Here is an 18365-nt window from a genome sequence, read left to right as displayed (position 1 = left end):
TTATGTAAAAAAAACAAAAAAAAAGCAACCGTTATCACTGCAGTATTAATTTGAGACAGTATGGCAAAAAACTGCAATCTGAGCATTATTTTTGACATGACAAAGACAAGAATGATTGTGAGACAATGACTTAGGACAATTAGAAAAAAAATGCAACATTATTGCTAAAATAATGGATGCTTTTCACAAGCCAATTTTGGTTGAGCAAGGATCCATCGCTTTACACCTGAAGTAGCAAAAGCGACGGACGGCCCCAGAGCACTTCTCACATTCAAAACGTCTGCATAGTTTGAACTTTGACAGTCGCAGCCATGACAAACACATTTCATTAAAAGCAATTTTTTTGAATGGTGATAATGGGAGCTAAAATGTAAAGCAACTTCAAAAGATGAATCACACAGGAGGAGGAATGTTGCTGCTCACTGTTGTGTTTAGAGAAATGTATCTGATCAAAGAGATGTGAACAATGTGAACATGTGGTAAAAAAGCCCGTTCTTTTCTTCTTGTTGTTAAAGTACATGTTTTAACAATGTTGGGACACACAAAAGCATTTTCTTTTTTTAAACAGACGTAGTGGTTTTCTATTCCTGTTATTGTTTAAAAAAAAAAAAAAAAGTTTCGATGTTCCAACAGCCAAAATATTGTATTTACAAAATCCACTAAAAAACAAAAGCAAAAAGCAACAAACAGGGATGTACTGCATGCATGGTCGAACCACATCTATCAGTTAATGTGCACACACTGCTGAACAAATTTAAAATGGAGTGTTTCAAACTTGTGGCATGCTAAAGCTGTATACATGTCCAAAGATTACGTGTTCTCATCTATATACACATATTAAAAGATCATTAAATCGATAAAGAACAGTTATACTAGTGATCCCCGGTGTCAGGAAAAAGCCATTTTTGTATTAAAAATAAAAAATAAAACAAAAATTCAAAGATTCATTTGCACTAATAGACAAAACAGCAAAATGTTGAAGTCACGCCACTCACAAAAAAGCTGGTGTCTTTCATTTACACACAATTTGACAACTAATGAAAAACAAAACAATCCTGATATGTATAAAAAAGGTGACAAAGTATTTACAGAAGGATGATCATGTCATAAAAACAAAAATTATAATCCAGAGTCAAAAGCAGAGCTTTAGCAAAATTTGTCTCCTCATCCTATAAATAACACTAATGCCCTTAAGGTTTTTTTTCCCCATTTGTGCTTTCTATAAAAAAATAAAAAGGAAGGAAAGTAAGAAAAATCAATTCTTTACAAAAAATCTTAAAAAATACCTATATAAAAAGGAATATTACAAAGGAAAAAAGGTCTACATAACTGTCTATGGGAAAGAGGAGGAGCAGAAATGAGAGGTCTACCACTGGAGACAAATCCAGGTGGATGCCATGGATAACCCCAACAGGGAAATTCAACAACAACAATAGCATTCACCAGGTTTCTTTTATGTCTTCTGGGTGTTGTGTGTCCGGCAAGTGTGTGGCCACTTGCGTGGGCGATGTCAGTGTCTTCTGTTTTTTGGAACTGCAGCAGGGCTTGAAAAGCCGGGGATCAATAATCACCTCTCCAAACCGACCCTTGTAGACAATCCCACAGCACACCTTTTGTCTAAAAAGTTAAAAGGTGAAAAGTTACTTAAACAATGCTTAATCTTTTTTTTCCGTTTTGAAAAAGATATAAATTTTTTTTCTTCAGTGTAGTCAACGAGTAGCTTGCCTTTTCCAGTAGGAACGGTCCAAGAAGGAGAAGATAGAGGGAGCTGAGCGTCTTTGCTTGGACTCTATGTCTGAGCCATCATCTGACTGGTTGCTGTAACTGGGAGACTGGGCAGGAGACACGCTGGAGGTCGTGCTGTGTGCATCAGAGTCTGCTTAGGAAAAGGGAATATATTAAATATTATCATATTTACATTTGTTTGGTAAGGTTCTGTTGAATTCTAAATATTTTAAGACAGTAATTTAACCGATCACTTATTTAGCAGAAAGTTAGCCACCATTTCTAAAACTGATCAAAACTTTTACACTTCATGGTTCAATGACTGTTTTTGACAGCAAGTCATCACTTTTTGGATTTTAGAGGAATGAATTTGCTTTTTTTGTCCTACTACACAGTTACACATGATTATATTATTATTAGTTTTTAAATAAAATTTGATCAGTGAATGACATTTATCCAGCACCCAAATTGGCAATTAATTCTAATTAACTTTCAGCCCTGAGATGAGCCTGAAGCTAAACAGCGTGCCCTAACCCAAACAGCCACCAGATGATGCTAGCAGTTGCTTTTAATTAGCCAGAGAAGACAAACATAACAAACCCAAGACTGATGGACAGTGAGAATGAGCTGCAGCTAAAGTGTTTAAAATCAGTTGTTTGAGGGCTAAGAAAAATGTATTCTGCATCTGTCAAGATTACTAAGAATAGATCACGGTTTAATGTTTTTAAAATGACTCACTCTGTCTCTTGAACTTGTGCAGCTTCTTTAGCTTGCTTTTCTTCTTCCCATCTCCATTTTTTATCTTCTTGGGTTTTGTCACCTTAAAGCCTGGACCTGCTCTTGCATCCACCACCTGAATTAGGTTAGACACAACAAGTCAGCAGTCCATTGAATGGGACAAATATGCACTAACAGTACCAATAAGTGGATATAACTTACATGGTTCCAATTTTTTTTGGAGCCAAGAGGCAGCTTTTTCCACCTTTTCACCAGTAAGACACAGGCGTTGCAGATGTCTCCAACACGATCCTCAGAGAGCCTTCAAAGAAAGAAAAAAATACACAAAAAAAAAAAAATATATATATATATATATACACACATAAAAAAAAAATAAAAATACATGAGTCATTAATAAAGTATGCAAAAAAGAAAAAAAAACTCAAAAAACGAATGCACAGATAATTCAATATGAATAAATGCGAGCTCTTACCCAAAACACAGCCTGAATGTCTCCTCATATCGACTGCTGTCTGTGAATCGAGAACTGGAGGACTTGGTCTTGCAGATGCAACAGCCTTCGTTACTCCTGTAGATCTTTGACTTGTGAAAGCCAAACATAGTCTATTTCTTGGTCGGTGTTAGGGTTAAAATCCTGAAAACGGAAGGAGGAATAAAAATATGAGCACACGATCGGTAATTGTCCCAGTCCCACCTTTTCTAAGCACCGTGGATGTCTGCAGACAGTTGTGCTTTCTACTGCTAAAAGGGGGCGGTCCCTACACGCGCACACATACAGATCTAGGAAAACCCGTCCACAACCTCACAATTATAATAAATCCTGCAAGAAATCACTTTTTTTAAACTAATCGAAACATAAAACTAATAGTGCGCAAACATCTGAAAATGCCCAACTACATTTGGCTAAAGCCGTAACGTTGAGGAATTTAAAGTCAAGTCACGGGAACACCAAAACACCAAAAAAACAAAACAAAAACAAGACAGCACGAACACTAAACGCACGCTATATCGCCATGTTATCGATCGTCTTATCACATAAAGAAGATCTGAGGATCATCCACGCGGATGCGGGTCCGAGTCGGGATCTTAAACTTTCAAGCACAGCTCGGTTAACGTGGGGACGTCACACGAGCAGCGTTTTACACTCGGTAGCAGGCATTAATACCACTTTTCCAAACATCACTGCATGGATTATATTTTACTATCTAGCAAACGTTAACAAAGTGAGATTGCGAGCGATTACACGTTGTTTATCAGGAGATTGGTGTGCGCTGGGAATCCGAAACAAAAAGCGGGCTGTAAGCGGCGCTTTCTGAAGTGAACAAACAAAAAGCTACCGTGCTATTCGTTAAAATGCGCATCTCTAAATAAGTCATACTTATCAACTCATTGCATTTAGTGAATGTCACTGAAATTTTAACAAAATGCAAAAAGTTGCAACGAACACATCCTTCCCTTTAAATTCAAACTTTTGCCCGCTAGAGCGCCAAATATGGTTCATTGTTGTTAGCCCTTAGCATTCCAGCTAGCCTACTTCGCTACCAGCACCACGCCACGCTCTCGTTCACTTCCACGTTATCCCCATTGTCGAGACTGTTAGTCTTAAACGTTTGGCGCGTGACATATGGAAAAGCACACGTCAGGTCACCACTGCACCACATTACGGCTACTCTTCACGTACATAACGAATAAATAAAATCTCATAAATGTAATATCAGTGGAAGAGACATAAGACTGCACTTACCGAACAAAAACTTTGAATCTTCGCCGTGTTCCTTTCCCGCACTGCGCATGCTCTTACTACAACTGCATACAGCTGGTCATTAGAATACATTTGCATAAAAAACCGGAATGAAAACGCAGAGCTTACATGACCATATAAGGCGTGCAGCCGTTGGGTTTGAACCTGATTCCAACCAATCGCTGACCCCTTCGCGTACTCGCCGGAAGACATGAATTCTGGGAAGCGTAGTGAACAAGCGAGGCGTTGTGCCGTTGTTAGATGTGAACGGACTGTCTTGAAACTCAAAATCCCACAAGGCACATGGCCGAAGCCTTTAAAGAAAAACACCTCTTTGATATGGCGCGAAAGAGTTTGTTTACATTTTCTCAGCCGAGAAAAGGCATTCAGCGGAAATATGAATGTACAACAGCCATTTAAAAGCTATCAAATCAAGACTGCAGGACCTAAAAAGCTCATTCATCTAAATTATACATCTAAATATGCATTTAAGCTTCCCTTTATTGCACATTTTAGTTACTGTAAGCACTTTACTTGAATTCAGGGCAGTAAATAAATTCATTATAATTTTTATATATATATATATATATATATATATATATATATATATATATATATATATATATATATATATATATATATATATACACACACACACACACACACACACACACACTATTATCACTATTAGATTAATCAACAATTCTGTTAAATGTGCCATTTCATTTAAAAAAAACAAAAAAAACAAAACCTAATTTCTAAAGCCCAAATTCATATATTTAAGTTTTTCTCTAGCAGCTTGTAAAACTCCAGAGCTCCTGGAGCAAATAATATAAATGTGTTAATGAAAAACAAAATCACCCATTTGAATGCATTACAGAGGCTTTATTCTTAATATATTTTTACACTGTACACTGCTGCTCACTTAGTAAACACTACATTACACCGCTATATCAATAAATGTACAACTGTATTGGAAAACAAAAATATATATCTCCCAAGATGCTTGTGTGTCGGGTCGTACACAGATGGGTACAACACAGTCATTCCAGACGTTGTTGGCACAGGTAAGAAGTCCATCACATATTCTGCACAGTAAAGTGAAATGTCTATAACGGAGGAGGGCCTGGGACCATCTCAAGACGCCCTGATATGGAGTTTACAGGGAGTTTAATTTCTCTTGTGGATATTGCATAGCAAGAAAACATGATGCGAAGGAAGAAAAATAAAAATCAGGAGACGACGGGGGGGGGGGGGGGGGGACAGTCCTTTTGCTCCTCACATGGGAAGCAGGAGATCATTCCCATCACAGGAAGCCTACTCAGATAATCACAGTTTTTTATGTTTGCAGAAGACAACAGCAAATGTAGTGTAAGAGCTGTAATGATGGCAGGAGAAAGGGGCTGGTTGGAGGTGTTAGCATGAAGGTTGTAGTTGTGATCCAGGTCGCACAAAAAGCAGGGTCGAGCATCTCTTGGAGAACTTTGGGGTTACTTTTCTTAATCGCTGAATACAGGCTTAAAACCACACACACACACACACACACACACACACCAAGGATCTTCATCTCTGCTGAAGGTGCTCCTTGTGAAAGATTTTGCATACTTGTACTTCTATCAGGGAAAGGCCTGAATGTAACAGCCCACGTGGTGAATCACCTAACGCTCTACAAACTTCCCTGTCATACACACACTTACAAAGCATACATCCACATCATTTGCTCCAAGCTCTGCGTTATGACATTGAACTCGGAGTTGATAACAGAGCAAGCAACTTGACCAATTTAACAAAATAATACTGTTTTTTTTTCCCCCCTCTGAAAATATATTAACAGTTTTGATCCCCCACTTTCCCTTAAATATAGCCGTCGCCAGCAGTTCACGATAACGGTGAAAATATTCAGTTTTCAGTAAAACATTATAGCACAAGTAGGTCAATAATGTGTAAATCATGGTTCGTAATAGAAAACATATTTTTAAACATCTAATGGCAACATCGTCAAGGATAAAAATAACAACATATCTGGAAAGGCTCATTGCACTTAATATATGGCAAATGTTAACAGTAGCTTTAATATAAGCCAGAAAGTCTCCTTTGTTCAAGCCTGTTCCTGCATATAAAAGGTTCAGTTATTCTTTTTAGTGGTCCCCAGTGATCGTCCTGGTCAAGTCCAGTGGGTGGGAAACTGGTTTGGCTTTAGATGCCAACACCTTTGACGAGTGAAGCCTCCAGGGTGATGTTGAACTCCTGCAGAGTCTGCAGTACTCTGATCAGAGCGTTTACCAGCGAGCGGTCCTTAATCAGTGCAGTGTCCTCATACATCTGAGAAGTGATCGGACAATCTGCGAGCAGAGCGATCCAGTGATGGAGCAAATGGTCCCTGACAAAAGATGACACATGTGGAGTTAACAGTGTAGCTTAACACGTGATGCAGTTTTCAATAAAAATCACAAGCTGTGGTGGAATAAAAGCAAACTACATTACACTATGCTTAAAACCTGACATCAGTGTATCAGCAAAGACTGTTTTATGTCTCGAGCTTCACTAAGAAGTTTTATTGCATCCACTTTGAACACTCAACTTCCTTTTTGTCCACAAGAATATTAACAGTGTTCTAAATGTTTATTGAGTCCTTTATTTAGTTTATGGACTTTTTCATCTCATCTTTTGTGCGGATGTTTTCTTTTAACGCTTATACACGCTAACAAGCCAAACTAACATAACCTCTCTAATTTTGGCACAGTCACATGTCGATGGGCCCAATTACTCTTATTAATTAATGTGTATTATCTCTTTTTAGATGAAACATTAGCAGCATACGTGGTCCTTCCTACCTTGCGCCCAGACAGACGAGCATTTGGAACTTCCCGTCCTTGCCGATGTTTCTGGGAGCGTTGTTGATGGCGCGCATGAAGCGGCAGAAGTGGCGCACTCTGGTTTGCCAGTTTTCATCCGGGGTCACCTCACGCTGCTCAGCACTTTCAAAGTAAACTTGTGCCTTTTCTGTGTTTTTTTTTTTTTTTTGTAAAACAAAGGAGACCACTCAGTTAACAGTTTTTAACAGTATTTAAAACACACACTACACCTGAGAGGTAACAGCAAAACATTGGTCTACTTTAACAAAAAAAAACAAAAAAAAAAAAAAAAAAATGTGAGGCCTCTTTGAAATTAAAGCATTTTTCAATAGAGTAACAATCGATCAACATCAACAGACATTTCCAAAGTACTCGTACACCACAATGTACTTTGCAGATTACTGCAGTTGGTTGTTGTTCTTTATTGGGACACAGGCTTTTTACCGTTTGTCATTCAGTTATGCAGGATGCAAGTACAAGCTTGAGTCCTTACCCAAAAAGTCCCAGATGAAGACATTTTTAAAGAGTCGCGGTGATTTGAAACCGTGCTGGAAAACTTGCTCCAGAGCCCAGACGAGGCCGTACTCCCCACAGAGCAGGAGGGTCAGGCTGCCTCTCTGTGGAGAGAGCAAAAATACATGCATGCATTTAGAGCTCGTTTCAAGTTGCCTCAAAATTGCTGACTGTTTTTTCCTGAAAATGCCAATTTAATGGATCAGCTATCCCATTAAAATGCCAAACCACCTTCCAAATATGTTGCAGGAACAGACAATGGAAAGGATCATTACTCCACAGCTTTCTCTGTGGTCATATTTAAATGAATGAGAACTCCAAAACATTTAAATCATCATTAAACTAAGAGACCATATACACACACACACACACACACACACACTTCAACGTTATTGTTCTGTTGGTGTGTTAAGGAGGTAGAGCAAAAGTGAAGGGGAATTCCCAGTAAAAAAAAATCCTTTGAAACTATAATGAATGACTTTTAAAGCCTGTAATCAGCAGCTAAGTTACAACACACTTTAAAAATCTTCAATTGCAGTTCTCCTTCTCCACCTGCCCGAGTATGTAATAATTATCAACATTCAAGTTCTATTTTAGTTCCTCCAGAAGAGGAAAATTAACAGACAGCACTCTAGGTCAAAATAATAATAATAAGCTAAATAAGATCATTAAAAAAACCCAAAAAAAACCAGCACAAATCCCTCTTTTTTATATTTGAACTATAATACAGGCAGAACAGTTACTGAGGGGGGCTGGGGCCACCGGAGCAGACGGCTGCTTTTTTCCCCATTTGTGATGAATAATAGAAGTACATGTTTGGGCCTGTCTAGACTGCCGTCTCTCACCTCCTTCTCTGGCTTGTGGAAGTGCTTTACAATCCCATTGATGGCCTCTCCCACTCCCTCCTGGATCTGACCTGTGTTTAGCTCTGGATGAAAGAAGAAGAAAAAAAAAAAAGTTCAACAAAGATACTGAGAGACAACACAAGCAGACACATGACGGTAACTCCCAATCCAGGTTTAAAACAATTTGTCGTTGTGTTTTCTCGTTCAGGCGTTTTTGGGTCGTTTCTTTTTTTTAAGGCAAGATTTTAATCATTAGCAGGTGAGGAACAGCTAAATCCCACATCAAAGGGTTTTTTTTTTGTTCTTTGTAGAACAAAACGCTCTACAAACTCACTTGGTTTGCTGTTTGGCGAGATGGTAACAAATCTCCTAATCATTCCCGGGGACTGCTGCATGGGAGGTGTGCGGCACATCCGTTCATCGTTCTCCGAGCTGGGGGTCATCAGCTCTCCCACCAGGATCCTCTCCAGGCTGCCGTCATCCACGCCCTTCCCCAACCAGCGGCCGCACGGAAACCTGTGAGATGAGCACGCCGAGTCGATTTTTTGACAACCAACTGGCCAAATCGGTATCGGGTTCATTTTTCCACCAGGCGGTAATGCTTACTTGTAAGTGTGCCCCGTGATCTCGTTGCGGACCACAACACACTCCACCAGCCACTTCGCATAGAGCCCTGTGTTATCATGACCCATCTGCACTGTGGTGAGTTTGCCCAGGTTCTGGCACTGAGACAGAAGGACCCAGATTAATGTCAAACACCCAAACAACAAAAAAAAAAAAAAAAAATAATCACATTTAGACTACAGAGTTTCTAAGATAAGATACACAATCTTTTTTCCAGAAGACATGAAATTCCTGTGTTAGAGAAGCCAGAACATTAAATAGAATATATATCAAACCACTTTAAATAATCCAACATAACTCAATGATACACACTTTGTTAGCTACACCTGCAGAACTTCTTGTTAATGCAAATATCCAAGTATCATATGGCAGCAACTCAATGCTTTCAGGCAAGTAAACATGGTCAAGATGACCTGCTAAAGTTAAAACTGAGCATTAGAATTGGCTAAAAAGATGATTTAAGAGACTTCTGCTGGTCTGAGCATATCAGAAACTGATCTACTAGATGGGTTATTCTTAAACAACCCAAGGTTTAGAGCACAGGTCTGAAAAAGAGAGACTACTGAGTGAGCACCAGTTCTGTGGGTGAAAAAGCCTTATTGACCCCAGAGGTCAGAGGAGAATGGCCGGACGGATTTGAGGTGAGAAGGAGGAATTAATAAGTCATATAGTGATATTTTTACAACAAAGGTATGCAGACGAGTGATTTTTGGACGTACAACATGTCGAACTGTGAAGCAGATGGGCTCCAGCAGCAGAAGACAACAAAAGAATGGAAAAACGTTGCCTGGTCTGATGAGTCTTTTGCTGCAATATTCAAATAGTAGGGTCAGAATTCGACACGAACAACATGAAAGCATGGATCTATCCAAACTTGTATCAGTGGTTCAGGCTGCTGGTGGTGGTATAATAGTTAGAAGGATATTTTCTATATTGACCCCGATACAAAGTGTGTACAGTGATCCCTCACTATAACACTGTTCACCTTTTGCGGCCTCGTCGTTTGGCAGATTTGTTTTTTTGTGTGCAATTTGCATGCTTTTTAATTTTTTTACAGCACATTTTTAATCAGTCTCCTCTGTGCCACGTCTCCTTTACAGTACAGAATGCGTTCAGCTTGTCAAATTTACATAAATCTTCGATCGCTAGCAGTGTTACTCTGAAGTGCTGTACTGTATGTTTGTAAGTGTTCTCCCCAACATACACAACAATGTCAATGAAACGTTTTGCACCGTCAAAGGCACCTGCGGTAGTGAGAGGTTTTACAGCCTTAAAACATCTATAATAATTTAAAAAAAAATAAAGTTGGCTACTTCACAGATTTCACCTATCGCGGGTTATTTTTAGAACGTAACTCCCGCAATAAACAAGGGACCACTGTGTTGTAAAATGCACTTAAACTGACTACTCAAACGGCCTCCACAGTCACCAGATCTCAATCAAATATGGGGTGTGGTGGAACGAGAGATTCACATCAGAGATGTGCAGCTGACTAATCCGCAGCAACCGTGTGATGCTATCATGTCATAATGGAGGAAAATCTCTGAGGAATGTTTTTAGCACCTTGTTGAATTTATACCATGAAGATTAAAGACAGTCTTGCAGACAAAAGGGCGTTCGACTAGTACTAGGCAAGGTGTGACTACAATACAGGAGGTTAAGTAAAATTTTAAATAAAAAAGCTGAATATAATACAATAAAGTAAATAAGCTTAAAAATATAAATAAAGAAAAATCAATCAGAATAAAAATCGCTTGCTAAATATAATAAAAACCAGCACAGCAAATGTCAGGTGGCATTAAAGTGACTGAGTATACAGAGAGTGTAAAGTGTAGTACACAGTGCAGGGTTGAAATATAGCTAACGAGATGAGAGAGCAGATAATTCTTTGCTAGAAAAACGTGTTGCATGTGAAGAGTCATTGCACGAGGTATGAAATATTTCCTGTGTCTATCTTTATTGAAGTGGAGCTGAACAACTCTGTGTTTACATCTCTGGCTTCTTTGCACAGTTGGAGGAGAAACGTTTGAAACAAAAACACCATTTCACCAAAACAGTGTGGCAGAGAAAACAATGGCAGTCAAATTGTTACCTATGCAACTCATCCAGCAGCACAACTGATTGATTTTAGCATGAAGTGCTGTGAAACTGGACATTTTTCCTAGAGTAAGCAATTTAAATCAGAAGTCTCAGAGTTTGTGTGCCCAGGGGTCTTTCATCAGGGAGAGTTTCTAGGGACTCATCATTGTAATCCAGATAAAGCTGGTTTGCCTTTGAGTCACATGCTTGCTGCCAATTACTCAGGCCACACAGCACTTAGAACAGTTTGGGAGAAATTACATTTGAGGAGTTATTTATGACAGATGGTCAGCTTCTACTAGAGAGAGCAATAACTGTTTTATTAGTGCAGTTCACATTTGTATACATGCACTTTTTAATGATAGACCACTGTTTTATTATATTATAAGTGGATTACTTTGTGGACCCTTCAGCTATTGCTTGCAGATATCAGCTGATATCAAGTCCCTGGGGTCCAAATTTGATAACCATCGATTTAGATAATATGGTTAGTAACAGAGTTATATTTCTTTCCATCTGTGCTGCTTTCTTCCCTAATTGCAACACTTACTTTTTTGCAAATTTACTTACTATATTATCCAATTAAGAACCCAGTTGTAATGCAGTGGAATTGGCCTTTATATGAGAATTAATACCAACCTCAAAAGTAATCTCCAGAGTATTTCTGGGGACCTGCAGGACTCCGGTCTCCGCCAGCTCACCAGAAACACACACCCAAGGGTTGGCTGTGAACATGGAGCCACCCAACTTCTTACTCGGAACAACCACCACGTGGTAGGGGATCACTGAGAGGCAGAGGGAAAACAAAGGTTACACAATGAACTGAAATCCATAAAAGCTGGTTGTTCATGGAGTACAGGGTCAGGCTCACTGATGGTTGTGAAGACGTTGGTGAAACAGAAGTAATCCACAGCATTAAAGGACAGGAGGTGGTAAAGAAATTGCTCCTTCTCATCGTCACAGCGCAGGAAGGCGTAGCGCTTGTATAGTTTCCTAAAAAGAAGAAGATTGTTAGAGAAATTAAATAATTTCTGCTACGATTACAATTAAAAGATAATAATGCCTTGGTATATACAAGCACAAGACATGATCATTTTTGAGGTAACTGTTTAGCATTAGGTGAAATAAATACCACTGTAAGGTCAATAAAAGGCAGACAGAAATCCCCTGACCCACTTTAGTACTCGGATATCAATTATGAAGAAAACTGTGAATTATTTATGTAGAGGGGAACTATAGCATGATGCTCTGAAATTTCAAGAGACTTAATGCATTATAAATGGTTAGATCACATCTTCATTTCATATGACACAGACATTGCTTCACAAAACAAAGAAAGAAGGTCAGATGAGCACACACAGCAGGGAGAAAAACAAATCCAAAGATCTTTAATCTGCATCAGCGTGACTTATTGCAGTTGTTCTGACAAATAGTGACCCTGCGATAAATGGAAGCACATATAAACTCTGCTGTTTGTGTCCTTTTGCTCACTTTGTAAGCTCGTGATCTGAAAGCAGCTGCTTCAGGTGTCTGGAAAGGAGCTTCTTCTCCATAGAGAGACGAACCCAGGCTCGGGCCTTGCCCACATCTGTCTTAATCTCGCTTATGTTCTGAATGTGCCTGCAAATAAAAAATAACAACAGATTTAGAGATTAGAGGGAGGAAGAACTGATGCTAGATATCAGACATAGAAAAATTTGATTCCTGCAGTGTCACAGAAGTGCAAGGATAGGCAATACTTCAACATATTATCAACAATTTCCAGTCAATTTTATTCATATAGAACCAAATCACAACAGAAGTCTCCTCAAGGTGCTTTATATTGTAAGATAAATACCTTACAATAATACAGAGAAAGCCCCAACCATCAAACAATCCCAATGAACAAACACTTTGAGGACAGTGGGAAGAAAGAACTCCCTTTTAACAGGAAAAAACCTCCAGCAGAACCTGGCACAGGGAAGGGCAGCCATCTGCCGTGACAGGTTTGGAGTGAGAGGACGAAGAGAGCCAGAGATGAATAATAATTCATGATTAAATGCAGAGTGGCGTGTAAGCACATAAAGAGTGAAGAAGAACTAAAAGTCTGATATCTGACATGAATATATCTTGTTTGCTCTCAGTGGAACAACCAAGGTGATATGAATGGATTTATACAGGTGAACACACAAGTGTGTTGTCTAAATTTAACTGTGTAAACTTAAATTAATTTCCGCCAATCTGGAAACCAAGCTGCCATCGCCTGATGATTTACTGTCTGGGGGCAATGGACAAATGTTTCCAGGCTCCTGGTGTAGCTACATATTTTCCAGATAAGAGATACTTTATATCAGGCCGAAGACCTCCTGCTCAGTCCAATCATGTTTCCAGTCATTTCTTTATAAGAAGACTTTTTTTTTTTTTTTTTTTTTTTTTTTTTTTAAGTGAATAGAAAGCTAAATAGCTAATACACAAAAATGCATTCTTGCTCTCTGTACAGACCTTTTGATTGTATGTAGCCAAAGTTCACACTCACGTAGTTGTTGCACATTTATATGCAGAATCTTCTTAAAGAGATTCAGATTCAACAATTCAACTCAAAGAAGGAAGCAGATATAAACAAATGTTGATGTTTAAAAAGCTTCAGCACCCTAAAAGAATATTAATCTATCAACATTGTAAGAAACTGACAAATGAAAAGGCTGTATTAATTAACTAAAAAAATAAAATTTGAAAAAATTTCAGCATTGCCTTTCCCAGTCTGACAGATAATTAAATACAAAGTATCCTGAGATGCTGTGACCTGGCTCTGTGTAAATAAAACTGTAACTGATGCTGTTACACACAGACCAAAGTCTGTCTCTGTTCGCCCCATGTGATGTTTCCGCCGTGGCCGTCTCGCCCCCGCGCCATCGCTCCGAGCCACTATCACGTCTCTGACGTCCAGACACATTTCCTTCCAATCCACTTGTGCCATACGCGCTTCTTCTCCACCTTCCATCCCCCTCCCAGTCTCCACCCTCCACGCCCAATCACGTCAAGTAACCCAGTTTTCTGTGCTCGTTATCGCCATAGCAACAGTGGGAAACACCTACTACATGAAATGTTATTATTAAACGCACTGCAACACACGCGAAGCTTTAAAAATGTGAGATTAACTCCCTGTTAGGATTAAATGAAGTATTATGATGGTGGTTGCCTCTTTGCCACCGTGTCTGTGACTGTGCCGTCAGACGTTTACGTGAATGCGGAGGAGGCTCCATCCACCAGTGCGGAGTCGAGCTGCATGTTTGTGCCCCAAGTTGACCCCTCCTCTCCTTTCCACTCAGTCAGACTGGCGGGAGGTCTGGTAATTAGGCTGGAAGTAACACGCTGTTACACATACACACACACTTACGCTGTGTCGTCTTCAAACAACGCAACCCCAGACTCCTCAACCCTGGCTGGTTATGGCGGGTAAACATGACGAAAGTGATGCAGACACACACATACATGCATGTTGAAGCATGTAGATATAGAGCTGTCGATGATGTTAAAACTCTTGGTTTTTAAAAAGAATAGACCAGATGACAACATTTTGATCAAATTGGGGCAACAAGGCTGGCCTGAGGGTCTGGGATGGTGATCAGTGAGGGTTTTTCTGTATGTCGTGTCCTCTCTCCATCTTATGCAGTCTCATATCTCACGGGCTCCACAAAGGTGAAACTGCTTTTTGTATAACACGACTACTACGGACAAAATACTCACCTTTATGCCTTTTTTGTTTTTAATATGAGAGTCTACACATGTATATATGAACTGTATAATTATGTGGGATGCATATTTATAGGTTATTTTATTTAATTTTGTACTTTATTTGAATTTTTCTGTACTGCCTTTTTCTGGACCTTTGCAATCCTGGATTTTTCTAACAGCTTACAAATTATCTTTATTTTGTTATTATTATCATTAACTAAAACATACAGTTATAATATGCATAGCAGAGGTGGATCTGGATGTTCAGTGCAGTGGTAGGAATTAAAAAATAAATAAATAAATTCTGATTAGAAAAATAACATCACAGCATTTAAGCAGAATTACTTCATGCTTTTGTTTATATCGTAAAAGTAATAAGAAAATCCTTCTCTAAATATAAATGCTATTATATTAAACTAATGGTATTCCTGCAAATACTGCTGGTTTTATAGTATTTTGTTTGGAGAGACTATAGTAATAATGTAACCCCACAGTGAAATCTGCAAGTTTTATGTGTGTCTTATTTCAGGATATTGGAATTTTGGACGCATGAGGATACACAGGATCAGCCCAGATTATTATGATAGGGATATAATAACAATATTGCGTTCAATGGTCTACCACAGGGGGGCAGTATCAGTCTAAAATACATTGGTCTGAAGGTGCCCATTTCCAGAACATCTTTGAGTACTTTGAGCATGAAATGATTTCATTCCTCTTTTATTCCTTCGCTGAGGTGCACATTTCTGCAGATGCCTCACCTCATGTCCTGGATCAGGGAGATTTTCAGGGGAGGCATAACCGATCCGCCGCCGTCAGATTTACGTCTCTCGGTGTCATGAATGAACCCTGGAGTAAAAGAAAGAAGCGTAACTGAAGCAGAAGCCATCGGTTTGTTAAATGACTGCGATCATCAGCCGAAAGGATTTTTGTTCTTACCTGGAGGCCCTAAACTACCTGGGGTTGCATTTTTCTTCTCTTTGCTGTCCTGGTAGTGCAGCAGGTGGGACCACAAGGCAGATTTACCCTTAAAAGAAAGAGAGAAAACCGGCATTAGTGCTACACTTCCCCCGAGAGCACTGTATGTTAAAACGGGTGTGCATGCTGACTGCAGTCATTTCTTTTTCTTTCCTGACCTGTTTAACCTGCAGCCCGTGGCTCCAGATCCTCTCCAGCAGGTCACAGAGACTTGCAATCAGGGTGTTTTCCTCAACACCGGTAATGCTGACTTCTCCGTGGCCCAACTCCACAGCCTCACGCCCCATCTTCTCTACCAGCATACGTTTGGTCTGCAGAGAGACAACAATTCAAACCTAATATTTGTTTCTGAGCAGCCGAAAGAAATACCTTAAAAACAGACGATTCGTGTAGGTAGAAAATGCTTTTTTTGGGGGGTTTTTATGTTTTGAAAATTGGTCATAACTCTAAATAACACTGCATTAACAGCATTTAAAGAGCGTTAAAGTAGCCAAAGAGAGCTTCATCCCAAACTTCAATCATAACTGAGTTTTATACGTGATGAGTTTTAATCTGTGAAACCAAAAACTGGTGATAGGCAAACCTTGTTCCTGCACTCCTTTAGCAATCCTTCAACAAATTTCCAGTTAGTCTGAGCGATGACAGACGGTGACAGGTTGGACAGTTTAGGCTGTCTGATGGTTGTGCCCAAGTTTCTGGCTTCCTGGATGTATTTCTGATGAAAGAGAGAGGATTTAGTTAGAGAGTACAATAACGTGTGCTCATGTCACTATATCTACAACAAACAGCTCTGTGGTTAGACACAGAGCTGGTGTCGCTCTGTATGGGAATATTAAATTGAAGCGCGTCCTACAGTTTAAACTACAAGGATCAAGATAGGTCACAATTTTGGAGAAAACTGATAAAATGAAGCTGCATTTTAATTACATCACTGCTTATCAGTTCCACCTCCTAAACCCACACCTGACACACACAAAAGTAACACTGATACTCAAACAAAGCTCAGCTGCTGTACGTGGAGGAAAAGACCACATGCGTGGACAGGTACTGCGCTCTACGGACAACCAACACATACCACGTCCACAGTCACCGACTTTAGACAGGGCTTGAAGGACTGCGAGAGCCAGTAGTAGTCAAGAAACAGCAGGAGCTGGAGCTCCGGAAACAAACACTCTACATGCTGCGAGTGTGAGGGCGTGAGTGTAAGGCAAGCAGAAAAAGAAAAGAAATGAAATGTGTGAGAACAGGTGTAAGAGCAGACATTGATGGGAAGAGCAAACAGACAAGAGATCATGCAAAATGATATCAAAGCTCAAGCAGTCCATCTGTGTGAAGGAGCCGATGAAAGAAAACACTGTGGGGGCGCTCTCACCTCTCTCTGGTCATTGTCTAAATAAAGGTGCTCAGCGTGCTGCTTCTGCCGATCCCTCCTCCTCCACTGAGCCGGAGCGCTCCTCTTGGCCCATCTGTAACACAGAAAAAGAAACAAATGTAAAACAGCCATCAAACCCACACATCAAAGGTTCATTTGAAATATACACTAATCACAAGGGGACAGAGACAGTAGTGAGCTACAAATACTCACTTGTTGCTGGTGGGTCCAGTGGAGAGCACATCAGACTGCAGTCGGGGGAAGAAGCCCTGCTCGTAGCGCCCCTGGCCGATCTTCATGTCCAGCAGGTGGGGGTGCAGGGCAGTGTGGTCGATCTTTGAGACTCTCATCTCAATGGCTTTCTCTGTGGAGGTGTGTGAGGGGTACACAAGTCAGCAGAGGGATTATATCATCATGTTTCAAAGTCACCCTACTTTTACTGCTGAGATGTGTCCGTTTGATTAAATGTCTTCTTTCTATCTTACTCTTGAATTTAAAAGATGATCCGGTGAAGAATTTTAGTTAAGTTATTCCAGCATCTAATACAAAAAAATCATTTAGGATTGAAAAGATTAAAAATAAAATTTAAAAAAAACCCCAAAAAACAAAACAGTCCCATCAGTAAAAGATATAGCTTTTTGCCATTTATGGAAACAGATCATCAATAAAATGATTTAATGGATATCCTGACTTCAAAATTCCAGGAACAACTGGAGTAAATAGAACAGGTTCATTGTTATACCAACCCTGTCAAGTTATGTTGTGAAATTCAGATAATGACTAAGAACTTTTCATTTCAAATTTAGAAACCAGATGACAGCAGAAAAGAAAACATAAAAAGCACCCACAGAACCAAGAGAAATGACAGAAAAAAGGCTCAGAGCAGATGTTTTGTTGTCTTCAAAAGAACCAGCCGAGTCATGCAGCTTTACACAGTGATTATTTTTATGCTTTATTAAAAACATCCCCCCACACACATGGGCTGTGTGAGGAAAAGCTCCCACGATGTTAGAGAAACAGAGAAAAATAATACTACTTCCTGTTGTCCATCAAATGGCAATAAAAAACAAAAGCCAAAAAAACAAACAAACCAGGGGGTGTGAGATATTTGAAGCTGCAAAAGCGCAGCATGAAAACGGTGGAAAAACACTGGCTGGGTGAAGTTGGAATTCACATAAATG

General features: G+C 39.5%; 2 protein-coding genes across 4 annotated transcripts in view; both read right to left on the bottom strand.

The window, feature by feature from the left end:
- Positions 1 to 1340: 1340 nt before the first annotated feature.
- Positions 1341 to 3063, bottom strand: sinhcafl (SIN3-HDAC complex associated factor, like). 2 transcript variants are annotated; one of them, XM_085354893.1, is made up of 5 exons: positions 2936 to 3063; positions 2665 to 2764; positions 2464 to 2578; positions 1726 to 1879; positions 1341 to 1617 (listed from the first exon to the last, which is right to left on the bottom strand). In XM_085354893.1, exons 1-5 carry the CDS (start codon positions 3061 to 3063, stop codon positions 1440 to 1442), a joined length of 675 nt encoding a protein of 224 aa, XP_085211019.1. In that variant the 3' UTR covers positions 1341 to 1439. The 2 variants fall into 2 exon arrangements, with proteins under 2 accessions (XP_085211019.1, XP_085211012.1); XM_085354886.1 differs by having other exon boundaries at positions 1726 to 1876.
- Positions 3064 to 5088: 2025 nt separating this feature from the next.
- The window catches only part of dennd5a (DENN/MADD domain containing 5A), a 33732-nt gene continuing 20455 nt past the window's right edge, over positions 5089 to 18365 (bottom strand). For both annotated transcript variants that reach the window (XM_085379137.1, XM_085379145.1), the window contains 15 exons: positions 17398 to 17548; positions 17185 to 17278; positions 16396 to 16527; positions 15971 to 16123; positions 15774 to 15861; positions 15596 to 15683; positions 12612 to 12740; positions 11992 to 12113; positions 11760 to 11905; positions 9024 to 9142; positions 8752 to 8933; positions 8418 to 8500; positions 7553 to 7676; positions 7039 to 7207; positions 5089 to 6584 (listed from right to left, as the gene is read on the bottom strand). In XM_085379137.1, the coding sequence (XP_085235263.1) occupies positions 6401 to 6584; positions 7039 to 7207; positions 7553 to 7676; positions 8418 to 8500; positions 8752 to 8933; positions 9024 to 9142; positions 11760 to 11905; positions 11992 to 12113; positions 12612 to 12740; positions 15596 to 15683; positions 15774 to 15861; positions 15971 to 16123; positions 16396 to 16527; positions 17185 to 17278; positions 17398 to 17548 (1964 nt within the window). In that variant the 3' untranslated portion in view covers positions 5089 to 6400. The remainder of the gene's footprint in view (positions 6585 to 7038; positions 7208 to 7552; positions 7677 to 8417; positions 8501 to 8751; positions 8934 to 9023; positions 9143 to 11759; positions 11906 to 11991; positions 12114 to 12611; positions 12741 to 15595; positions 15684 to 15773; positions 15862 to 15970; positions 16124 to 16395; positions 16528 to 17184; positions 17279 to 17397; positions 17549 to 18365) is intronic.

This window comes from Diplotaxodon limnothrissa, linkage group LG1, assembly GCF_057381915.1.
Source record: "Diplotaxodon limnothrissa isolate DT_005_m linkage group LG1, D_limnothrissa_male_GT1.1, whole genome shotgun sequence".
NCBI classification, from domain to species: Eukaryota; Metazoa; Chordata; class Actinopteri; order Cichliformes; family Cichlidae; genus Diplotaxodon; species Diplotaxodon limnothrissa.
Note: the sequence above shows the minus strand (reverse complement) of the source record. Positions and strands in the feature narration are given on the sequence as shown.

Bases quoted from the DNA above. Each gene is read 5' to 3' on its own strand.
- sinhcafl (XM_085354893.1), bottom strand. From the start codon at position 3,063: ATGTTTGGCTTTCACAAGTCAAAGATCTACAGGAGTAACGAAGGCTGT. The intron at 2,579-2,664 runs GTAAGTTATATC...AACCTAATTCAG, and splicing joins CCAAAAAAAATTGGAACCAT to GTGGTGGATGCAAGAGCAGG. The intron at 1,618-1,725 runs GCAAGCTACTCG...TTAACTTTTTAG, and splicing joins GACCGTTCCTACTGGAAAAG to ACAAAAGGTGTGCTGTGGGA.